We start from the raw sequence: 12,072 nt of genomic DNA, 5'->3' as shown, positions 1-12,072 counted from the left end.
GTTTTTTTTCCTCACGCCCTCTCAATCCCATAAAAATCCTGACACATCCACACCCGCTTACTCTGGCATACATTGCAGTGTTCCATCATGCATTCCCTTTTCTCACAAACACAGGCCTGTATTCTTTCTCACAAAAACACATTTCCTTCCTCCAGCTATTTGTCCCTTTGCTCCTCTTGCTGCCTTCCCCCTCCCTTTCTTGTTTTCACTCAGTCACACACACAGAAGCACGCAGACACACATACATACACACAAACTCACACATGCTGAACAGAGTCCCCCCCCTCACATGGCGTTGCCTCAGACTCCAATGACTCTAATTTGTCACAATATTAAAAAGGCCTGACAGAGCAAGAAGAGAGGGAGCATTCTCTGGCTGGAACACACCCCAGGCCTCACATCCACTTTCTCACTCCTCCCTTCCAAGACTTCTCCCTCTGTAGTGCTCTCAGATGCGTCTCCGGAACATGACCATACTACACATGCTTCTTGTCAATGTCTCTATTCTGCTACGATGGAATAGTCCTCATTCACCATGCAGCCATTACCATAGGAGACTGACTTAGTAGGTTCATTTAGTGAGTGTAGATTATAGTATCATCCCTGGCATTCTTTAGGGAGAGCCTCTTAGTGATGAGCCCCAATGTTTATTAATGATGTGCAGCTTCCATGATCTCATCCGCACCCCTCCAACCAGCGGGGGTCTCCAGCAGTTACAGCCCCAGCATTCATAACCAGACACCAGACAATCCACTCCTTTCACACATCTATCTACACTCCACTACTACAGGAAATACAGCGCCATGGAAACAACCTTTGTGTTGAGTTGGGCGGTATCCACATTTCCATATCTTCATACTGTTCCTGCACACGAGTGACACCATTTCTTTCCAATGTATTATTGAAATGTTTGTTATGCTAAAAAATGCTAACAAAGTACTAACGAATTCCCATTGTGGACGCTAGCTAAATGCTAATGAATGCCAACAAACTACTATCTCAGAAGGCTATACTCACACTTGCCAAGTACCTCAACTCCTTGTTGAACACAGATTATATATTTTTTTTATTAACCTCGTAACCTTTATTAATAAAACAAAATAATTTCTTAAGTCCTTACCATGGACCTATATTTGTCATCTGTTGTTGCGTGCCTTTCTTTGCTCAAATCCATACTTTTTAGTAAAACGTTAATCAAATACAACCACCGACTGTTTCCTTGAGATTCAATTGGCACAAGTTAGAGCAACAGTAATGAGAAAACAGTCGGTGGTTCTATTTGATTAACGTTTTATTCAAAAGTATGGATTTCAGCACTTGGAAATACTCACATTTGATCCAGAGGTGGATTGAGTGTCTGCTGTAACCAAGAAGCTTAATATTCTAAGCTAGCCACCTAACATTATAGCTTGCAAGTTAGCAAACCAAATGCGTAGAGCCCTGAGCTAGAGAAAATGTATTTGGCACATCTAAGATAGTTAACTTTATATATATATATATATATATATATTTAGCTGGCAGACATTAGTAGTGACTTTCAAGTGTATCTTGATCACCTTTTGTGCTGATCAACAGTGGATCGGCACGTCACGTTTGTTCCATGTACTTTTTGTAAACAAACGTACATTTTTTTTGTGAGATGAGATAATGAAAATCCTACCGTCGTTACTTCAAAGTACGAGGTATATATGGTTAGTACGTTATACCATCCAAGCCTAGTTTTGTCCGCCTTTTCATCAGAGCTTCAGTTTCTTGATTGTTATTGTATGTGGTCTCATCTAAATGCAGTATATGTGTAACCAATCCAGTCTACATACGTTCTAAACAGAATATCCATGCGTTTTGCTGTGGCATGGAGGTTCTTGTTTTTCCTATTGTTATTAGCTGGTTAGTAAGGCGATTTACGGTGGTATGAATTAGGCAATTATCTCATTGTCAGTGTTTGTTCATTGCTGTAATATTCCCCCCAGGTTAATGGAGGAACTCTTTAGGGTACAGTAGTAGACTGATTGACATTAGTGCTAACAGAGAGTGGGGTATGTTGAGCTATGTTTTGCATTCAGCATCACTACGTCAAGGGAAATATAGTATTCTATCAAACAAAGGTATCTACATATATTTCAGAATGTTGTGTATCCCTGGAAAAAAATCTGAATTCATGTAAACATAATAGTTTCGAAAACATAGCTGTTCTCTTGGCACAACTTACACCGGTTATGGGGTAAGTTGAGCATAGGCACTGGGTAAGTGGGTGATGGTGTCCTTTGACAGTGGGTGTTGGTGCTGGTAGGTCAAAGTTTAGTTCATGAAATAGGGGTGTGGTATATTGTTTATCTCAAATGCATGCCTACATTCAGATACACACTGAGAGTACAAAACATTAAAGACACCAGCTCCTTCCATGACATAGATGAATCCAGATGAATCCAGGTGAAAACTATGATCCCTTATTAAAGTTAAATCAAATCACATGAAACTTTATTTGTCACATGCACCGAGTACAACAAGTCTAGACAAGTCCTTAACCAACAGTGCAGTTCAAGAAAGAGTTAAGAAAATATTTACCAAATAAACTAAAGTTAAAAATAATAAAAAGCAACAGAATAACATAACAATAATGAGGCTATATACAGGGTGTACCGGTACCGAGTCAGTGTGCAGGGGTACAGCTTAGTTAAGGTAATTTGTACATGTAGGTTGGGGTGAAGTGACTAATAAACAGCGAGTAGCAGCATTGTACAAAACAAATGGGGAACTGGGGTGTCAATGTAAAGTCTGGTGGTTTTGTTGTGCCCTCTTCACAACTGTCTTGGTGTGTTTGGGCCAAGATAGTTCGTTGGTGATGTGGATACTAAGGAACTTGAAACTCTCGACCCGCTCTGCTACATTTACATTACATTTTACATTTTAGTCATTTAGCAGACGCTCTTATCCAGAGCGACTTACAGTAGAGTGCATACATTTTATTACATTTTTTACATACTGAGACAAGGATATCCCTACCGGCCAATCCCTCCCTAACCCCTAACCCGGACGACGCTATGCCAATTGTGCATCGCCCCACGGACCTCCCGGTTGCGGCCGGCTGTGACAGAGCCTGGGCGTGAACCCAGAGACTCTGGTGGCGCAGCTAGCACTGCGATGTGGTGCCCTAGACTACTGCGCCACCCGGGAGGCTACTAGCACTGCGATGTGGTGCCCTAGACTACTGCGCCACCCGGGAGGCTACTACTGCTACAGCCCCGTCGATATTAATGGGGGCCTGTTCGGCACGCCTTTTCCTGTAGTCCACGATCAGCTCCTTTGTCTTGCTCACATTGAGGGAGAAGTTGTTGTCCTGACACCACACTGCTAGTTCTCTGACCTCCTCCCTATAGGCAGTCTCATCGTTGTCGGTGATCAGGCATAACACTGTTGTGTCATCAGCAAACTTGATGATGGTGTTGGAGTCGTGTTTGGCCACGCAGTCGTGGGTGAACAGGGAGTACAGGAGGGGACTAAGTACACACCCCTGAGAGGCCCCAGTGTTGAGGATCAGCGTGGCAGATGTGTTGTTGCCAGCCCTTAGCAGCTGGGGGTGGGCCGTCAGGAAGTCCAGGATCCAGTTGCAGAGGGAGGTGTTTAGTCCCAGGGTCCTTAGCTTAGTGATGAGCTTTGTGGGCACTATGATGTTGAACGATGAGCTGTAGTCAATGAACAGCATTCTCACATACAGTAGGTATTCCTTTTGTCCAGGTGGGAAAGGGCAGTGTGGAGTGCGATTGAGATTGCATCATCTGTGGATCTGTTGTGGCGGTATGCAAATTGGAGTGGGTCTAGGGTATCCGGGAGGATGCTGTTGATGTGAGCCATGACCAGCCTATCAAAGCACTTCATGGCTACAGACGTGAGTGTTACGGGTCGGTAGTCATTTAGGCAGGTTCCTGTGCCCAAGAACTATGGTGGTTTGCTTGAAACATGTTGGTATTACAGACTCGGTCAGGGAGAGGTTGAAAATGTTAGTGAAGACACTTGCCAGTTGGTCCGCGCATGCTTTGAGTACATGTCCTGGTAATCCGTCTGGCCCCGCTGCTTTGTGAATGTTGACCTGTTAAAAGGTCTTGCTCACATCGGCTACCGAGAGCGTTATCACACACTCATCCAGAACAGCTGGTGCTCAGTGTTGCTTGCCTCGAAGCGAGCCTAAAAGGCATTTAGCTCTTCTGGTAGGCTCGCGTCACTGGGCAGCTCGCGTCTGGGTTTCCCTTTGTAGTCCGTAATAGTTTAAGCCCTGCCACATCCGACGAGCATCAGAGCCGGTGTAGTAGGATTCAATCTTAATCCTGTATTGACACTTTGCTTGTTTGATGGTTTGTCTGAGGGCATAGCGGGATTTCTTACAAGTGTTCGGATTAGTGTCCCGCTCCTTGAAAGCGGCAGCTCTAGCCTTTAGCTCGATGCGGATGTTGCCTGTATTCCATGGCTTCTGTTTGGGATGTGTACGTACAGTCACTGGGGACGACGTCGTCGATGCACTTATTGATGAAGCCGATGACTGAGGTGGTCCCGGAACATATTCCAGTCTGTGCTAGCAAAACAGTCCTGTAGTAGCATCCAGGTCACCTGACCACTTCTGTATTGAGCGAGTCACTGGTACCTCCTGCTTTAGTTTTTGCTTGCAAGCAGGAATCAGGAGGATATAATTATGGTCAGATTTGTCAAATGAAAGGCGGAGGGGAGCTTTGTATGCATCTCTGTGTGTGGAGTAAAGCTGGTCTAGAGCTTTTTTTCCTCTGGTTGCACATGTGAGATGCCGGTAAAACATTTGGGAAAACAAGTTTTAAGTTTGTCTGCATTAAAGTCCCCAGCCACTAGGAGCGCCACTTCTGGATGAGCATTTTCTTGTTTTCTTATGGCCTTATAGAGTTGGTTGAGTGCGGTCTTAGTGCCAGCATCGGTCTGTGGTGGTAAATAGACTGCTACCAATAATATAGATGAGAACTCTCTTGGTAGGTAGTGTGGTCTACAGCTTATCATAAGGTTCTCTACCTCAGGTGAGCAATACCTCGAGACTTCTTTAATATTAGACATCGCGCAACAGCTGTTATTGACAAATAGACACCCCCCCACCCCTCGTCTTACCAGACATAGCTTCTTCTCTGTTCTGCCAGTGAATGGAAAATCCCGCCAGCTCTGTTATCCATGTTGTCGTTCAGCCACGACTCAGTGAAACATAAGGTATTCGTTTTTAATGTCCCATTGGTTGGATAATCGTAATTGTAGGTCATCAATTTTATCTTCCAATGATTGCATATTAGCCAGTAGAACAGAAGGCAGTGGGAGTTAACTCGGTGCCTACGGATTCTCAGAAGGCAACCCAACCCTTTTCTTTCGTCTTTTCTTCACGCAAATTACGGGGTTTTGGACCTGTTCCCGGGAAAGCAGTATATCCTTCTCGTTGGACTCGTTAAAGGAAAAAACTTCTTACAGTTCGTGGTGAGTAATCGCTGTTCTGATGGCCAGAAGTTTTTTTGGGTCTTAGCAGCAGTCTGTAGCAGCAACATTATGTACAAAATAAGTTACAAACAATGCAAAAAACTAACAAAAGAGCATAGTTGGTTAGGAGGATGTAAAACGTTCAGGAGACGGGTTAAAGAAGGATTTTTAAGCCTTGAGACAATTGAGACATGGATTGTATAAGTGTGCCGTTCAGAGGGTGAATGGTCAAGACAAAATAGTGCCTTTGAACGGGGTATGGTAGTAGATGCCTGGCGCACGGTTTGTTTCAAGAACTGTAGAGTCCATGCACTTTGAGGCCACTAAGCCCATGAAACTGGTCCGCAAGATTGTTAATAATATTATGCTTAGCAAATTCAGACTCATGTCATCAGATAAGACCTTGTGTACCTCTTATATTCTATCATAGGCTCTCTTTCACACAGGTACATGTTCGTTTTCTTTTTTGTCAGTGTCATTCAGTAAAAAATAATGAATCCCTTGCTGCTGCTCAAATGGACTTCTTCCCTTCTCTCACTTGCTTGGCTGCTCTCAAGCGGCGCTAAACCCCTGCTTGTTTTACGTTTGTATTCACAGCGCATGATGTATGCTCTGTGTCAATAAAAATGTATGACACATTGCCAAAAAATACTATTAAAAAAAACTATTATGCAACAAAATGTAATCATCATTTGTATGGGGTATGGTGGCCATTGGCTCAATGCTAGAGGACAGATAACTCCACCCATATGGATCGCGAGAGAGAGAGCCACGGAGAGAGAGAGAGAGAGCCACAGAGAGAGAGAGCCACAGAGAGAGAGAGCCACAGAGAGAGAGAGCCACAGAGAGAGAGCCACAGAGAGAGAGCCACAGAGAGAGAGCCACAGAGAGAGAGAGAGCCACAGAGAGAGAGAGAGCCACAGAGAGAGAGAGCCACAGAGAGAGAGAGCCACAGAGAGAGAGAGCCACAGAGAGAGAGAGCCACAGAGAGAGAGAGCCACAGAGAGAGAGAGCCACAGAGAGAGAGAGCCACAGAGAGAGAGAGCCACAGAGAGAGAGAGCCACAGAGAGAGAGAGCCACAGAGAGAGAGAGCCACAGAGAGAGAGAGCCACAGAGAGAGAGAGCCACGGAGAGAGAGAGAGAGCCACGGAGAGAGAGAGAGAGAGAGCCACAGAGAGAGAGAGAGAGAGAGAGCCACGGAGAGAGAGAGAGAGCCACGGAGAGAGAGAGAGAGCCACGGAGAGAGAGAGAGAGCCACGGAGAGAGAGAGAGAGCCACGGAGAGAGAGAGAGAGCCACGGAGAGAGAGAGAGAGCCACGGAGAGAGAGAGAGAGCCACGGAGAGAGAGAGAGAGCCACGGAGAGAGAGAGAGAGCCACGGAGAGAGAGAGAGAGAGCCACGGAGAGAGAGAGAGAGAGCCACGGAGAGAGAGAGCCACGGAGAGAGAGAGAGAGCCACGGAGAGAGAGAGAGAGCCACGGAGAGAGAGAGAGAGCCACGGAGAGAGAGAGAGAGCCACGGAGAGAGAGAGAGAGCCACGGAGAGAGAGAGAGCCACGGAGAGAGAGAGAGAGCCACGGAGAGAGGACAGCAACATAATTAGACCCAACCAAATCATAAGAAAATAAAAAGATAATTACTTGACACATTGGAAAGGATTAACAAAAAAACTGAGAACTAGAATGCTATTTGGCTCTAGTACACAGTGGCAGAATACCTGACCACTGTGACTGACCCAAACATAAGGAAAGCTTTTACTGTGTACAGACTGTGAGCATAGCCTTGCGATTGAGAAAAATTAGGTGGAAACTGATCTGCACTTCCTAACCTCCTGCCAAATGTATGACCATATTAGAGAGACATATTTCCCACAGATTACACAGATCCACAAAGAATTAGAAAACAAACCCAATTTTGATAAACTCCCATATCTACTGGGTGAAATATCTGTGTTCCATCACAGCAGCAAGATTTGTGACCTGTTGGCACAAGAAAAGGGCAACCAGTGAAGAACAAATACAACCCAAATTTATGTTTATTTATTTTCCCTTTTGTACTTTAACTATTTGCACATCGTTACAACACAGTATATAGACATAATATGACATTTGAAATGTCTTTATTCTTTTGGAACTTTTGTGAGTGTGATGTTTACTGTTCATTTTTATTGTTTATTTCACTTTTGTTTATTATCTACGTAACTTGCTTTGGCAATGTTAACATATGTTTCCCATGCCAATAAAGCCCTTAAATTGAATTGAGAGCGAGTGAGTGAGAGCCACACACACACACACACACACACACACACACACACACACACACACACACACACACACACACACACACACACACACACACACACACACACACACACACACACACACACAGAAAGACATAACTGACAGGCCCCATGAGGAAACACAGGCCCCATGCTAATGCTTTGATGGACAAGACATTTAAATACAACAGATATCTTAGATTATTGGTGCAAAATAGTACTGTATATTCCAACTTAAGCCTTGATGGAAGTGTATCGAAACAGTCATTCCTGTTGTGGCCAGACAGGGGACAGGTTGCTACATGGTTGCTATCAAGCATTATTGAGGCCTGGCAATAAGTATTAATTTGGACTTTATTTAGGCCTGCGGTATGTCCTGTTTTAATGTTTTGTATATCATTTGTTCATATTGTAATAAATAAAAACCACTCAGTGAAATTTGCTTTTTAATTTTCAAAGCAGTTTATTAATGACACATTGTGGATCCCTCTGCAATGTTGATGCAATATTCTGAGAAATGTGCATGTTTACTGACGTTTTTGTTTCTGTTAATATGTCACCACTGACTGTAATGATGAATGGTTGAGGCTGTTACATTTCATATGTTAGCAAATGTCTTGGATTGCTACAAACGAATCTTGTTTGGCTCCTCTGAGTCCATTCATCTAAGTAAAGTGTTTATGTTGTATCTCTGCTGATGGTTTACATTGTTTCACCTAGCAGGCACTCTGAAGCAACTTTCAAAACCGATAAAGCTGCATTACTCTCTAGCTTGAACTCAGTGTAAAGTACACTCTCTTTCTTTTCCTTCTCTCCTCTAGGCCAGAGATGACATACTGAACGGCTCCCACCCTGTTTCGTTTGATAAAGCCTGTGAGTTTGCTGGAATTCAGGCTCAGATCCAGTTTGGACCCCATGTCGAACACAAACACAAGCCTGGATTCCTAGAGTAAGTCCTCTTATCAGATATCATTAACAACAACACTATACTGTACTTTCCAACACTACTATTCTTTTAGACACTCTGTCTCAATCCTCCCATCCTAGTTTAGATGAAATCCTTCACTTTGGGATATCCATTAGAGTGCATACAATAATGTTAACACTTGAAATATGTAAGTGCTGAGGTAAGAATGAACTCAAGTGTGAAAGCATGTTTTGGAAAGGGAAATGCCTCATGAGTGTAAATTTGTAAAATGTGATTTATCTCCATAGCCTGAAGGAGTTTCTACCCAAAGAGTACATCAAGCAGAGAGGGTCGGAGAAGAAAATATTTGTGGTATGTTCAGTATTGTTCAGTATGTTGTAAGCGTATGGATTTATATGTTATCAAAGGGAAATTTAAAAGCTGTGAATTAAAATAAAAAATATTCAGAACATTTTAAAATGTTAAGTCTCTAAAAAGTTCATATTGCTGCACCTATTTCCCTCTGACCCGCAGGATCACAAAACCTGTGGAGAAATGACGGAGATTGAGTCTAAAGTGAAGTATGCGAAACTAGCAAGGTCCCTTCCGACATATGGGGTCTCCTTCTTCCTGGTGAAGGTAAGATATAAGAGGAGAGGATTGTGTTCTCCAACAGAAAGTAAACTGAAGGATTTACAATGTAAATACAGCTGACTGCAAGGTAAAGATTAGCCTTGAGAGCTGTGTGTATGCGAGCGAGAGCGAGCGAAAGAGAGTGGGTGAGAGAGAGATGAGGAGAGGGAGTTGGGGGTTTTAAGGACATGATAAATAATTCATTTTAGCAGCACTCTCTCACACTGCAACCACAGCCAAATAGATAGATATAGATATACACATAGATATACTGTAGGTAATGCACAATTTGGAAGTTTATTGCAACCTTTCATTTGTTATGTGTCACTCTTAAACCAGCTCAGTGCTTCCAGAACAAGCTTTTCATAACTGTAAGGTTCTGAAATATGATATGGAAGGAATTCAGCCTGTCTGTGATGGTTGGACTACAGCCAATAAAACCTATCTGACAGTTCCAGTCCCAGACCAGAAGATGTTTCACAACCTCACCCACCTGCTATGTCTGAAATAAAATGTTACAGATTTAAGATACTATCTCTAACATGTCAAACCAATTCAGATTCCAAAATCTGACTTCCTGCGTTGAATACACTGTGAACAACTTCTTGAGTAAGCAAAGACAATGAACAATTGGAATAGTTCTCTAAACATAGCTACCATGATAATCAACATAATGTTATCTGACCTTGGATGAAAAACAATGTGTCTGTACAAGTAGCTCTAAAGCTGTTCCCTTGTTCCTGTCAAGGAGCTATACTTTTAGAACCTGACAATAAAAATATTTGCCTGGAGACGTGAAAAGGTATTTTTCAACTCCCCCGTCCCCCTAACCGTTAATTGTGCGTAGTGTTCAGCATTGCTGGAGTGGAGCCAACAGTCGGCTTATGCTCTGAAGTGAGGCATAATGGATTGTGTGTGGGCAGAGAGGAGGAGGGCACTAGAGCCAGGCAGAGTCAGTGTGCTGCTGCTGGTGGAGACTGACAGCCAGGCTGAGGCTCCCCTAGCAACAGTGACCTGGGGAAGGAGGGACTGGGGATGGCCTATTCAGCAAAACAGGAGAGAGCCCCGGTTAAACAAGCCTGAACTCTGCAAGGTCACTCCCCATCAACCCTCCACTGGGGCTCCTGACTCAGGACAGACAAACAGAACAGAGCATGTGTGTTATCTGTGGCACGCAGTGCTGCTCTGCTGTGGTTTTAATTTCTCTGAATAAAGAGATGCCCCCAGTGAATCATCTGTGTAGGTGTTTAACACCTATGAAAATATTGTCTTATGTCTTGTCTGTTAGGAAAAGATGAAAAGCAAGAATAAGCTGGTCCCTCGGTTACTGGGGATAACCAAAGAGTCGGTGATGCGGGTAGAAGAGAAGACTAAAGACGTGGTTCAGGAGTGGCCCCTAACCACGGTGAAGAGATGGGCTGCTTCTCCCAAGAGCTTCACCCTGGTATGACCTGCCCTCCGTCTACTCCAATCCCACATTCACAGGAACACATTCCACTCTCTTGACCTCTCTTCTGTCCCTCCCATCTCCATATAGCAACAGAAATAACTGCTAAATAGTATGTGTTGTTGTTACTACCTCTAATCCACAGTGTTATGGTGTTTTCTTGTCAATAAGCAGTTCTTGTATATATTAGACTGTGTATATACACAAGTGATTTTACTGGAAGAATGGGAAGCACTTGGATGTTTTATTCATTTGAGTGCTTTTTCAATTTAGTATTTTGTTTGTTGTCAACATTGCTGTTTTTTGTTTCGTCTCGCTTTATTAAGCCAGACTTCACTCGACTGAATAACGCATTTAAAGATTAATAAGAAGTGCAACATACTCAAAGGTGCATTTGCCAACATTGATTTGAATGATATATTACTTTCCTGTCTCACATAGGCAGCCTTTGAAGTGTGTGATATTGATATTGACAATGTGTATTTCTCATATTTAATCAGCTCTTTGAGGACTGCAAAATCGTAGTGGAAGGGAGTCAAAGTTTGTCTGTTCATTAGGAGAAGGAATGGTAAAGGTATTGCTGACATACCTCTAGTCCATTCAAAGCTTCTTTCTCAGTACTCCCACATCTTTCTGGGCTTGTGTGGATGGAAATAAACTTTGAACTTAGAGCACAGCATGGCAAAGAGCTGTGGCATGTGAAAGTAGAAGGCCCTGGTTCAACCTTGACCTCTGAGAAAGCTGCTGTACTCCCCATATGACATACACACACTTCTACATTTTCTAGAGGTATCACCAGGTGGACCTGTGCTGTAACTTCAGTATCTATCCTGACTATCTGCTTGTACCCTGCAGGACTTTGGGGAGTACCAGGAGAGTTACTACTCTGTTCAGACCACAGAGGGGGAACAGATCTCTCAGCTAATTGCAGGATATATCGACATCATCCTCAAAAAGGTAAGTCAAGACAAACCAGAAATGACCAAACCAGAAATGACACTTCCCAAGTACTTTATTTTCTTTATTATGACACCTTTTGATATTCCCTTCCACAGAAGCAGAGTAAGGATCGTTTTGGCTTGGAGGGAGATGAGGAGTCCACCATGCTGGAGGAGTCAGTCTCTCCAAAGAAGTAAGAAAGGTTTATAATGCACATACTAAATGGTCTTAATAGGGTGCAGTCCTATTTACGTTGAGAATGCTGACCAGCCATATTCAGAGACTACAGGCTAGTTCCTCATTCCTCATGTGAATGTAAACCTTAGTTTAATGGTGGCATATAATCACATTTCTGCCTGCCCTGCATTACACCCCTGAGAAAAAGAACACAAAA

General features: G+C 43.4%; 1 protein-coding gene across 7 annotated transcripts in view; it reads left to right on the top strand.

Moving 5' to 3' along the window:
* The window catches only part of LOC129867056 (talin-2-like), a 141,146-nt gene that overhangs the window by 73,666 nt on the left and 55,408 nt on the right, over window positions 1–12,072 (top strand). For all 7 annotated transcript variants that reach the window (XM_055940192.1, XM_055940191.1, XM_055940193.1 and 4 more), the window contains 6 exons: window positions 8,574–8,701; window positions 8,968–9,031; window positions 9,194–9,298; window positions 10,581–10,736; window positions 11,595–11,696; window positions 11,795–11,871. In XM_055940192.1, coding sequence (XP_055796167.1) covers window positions 8,574–8,701; window positions 8,968–9,031; window positions 9,194–9,298; window positions 10,581–10,736; window positions 11,595–11,696; window positions 11,795–11,871 — 632 coding nt within the window. The remainder of the gene's footprint in view (window positions 1–8,573; window positions 8,702–8,967; window positions 9,032–9,193; window positions 9,299–10,580; window positions 10,737–11,594; window positions 11,697–11,794; window positions 11,872–12,072) is intronic.

The sequence above is a fragment of the Salvelinus fontinalis genome, chromosome 12, assembly GCF_029448725.1.
Source record: "Salvelinus fontinalis isolate EN_2023a chromosome 12, ASM2944872v1, whole genome shotgun sequence".
NCBI lineage: Eukaryota > Metazoa > Chordata > Actinopteri > Salmoniformes > Salmonidae > Salvelinus > Salvelinus fontinalis.
Note: the sequence above shows the minus strand (reverse complement) of the source record. Positions and strands in the feature narration are given on the sequence as shown.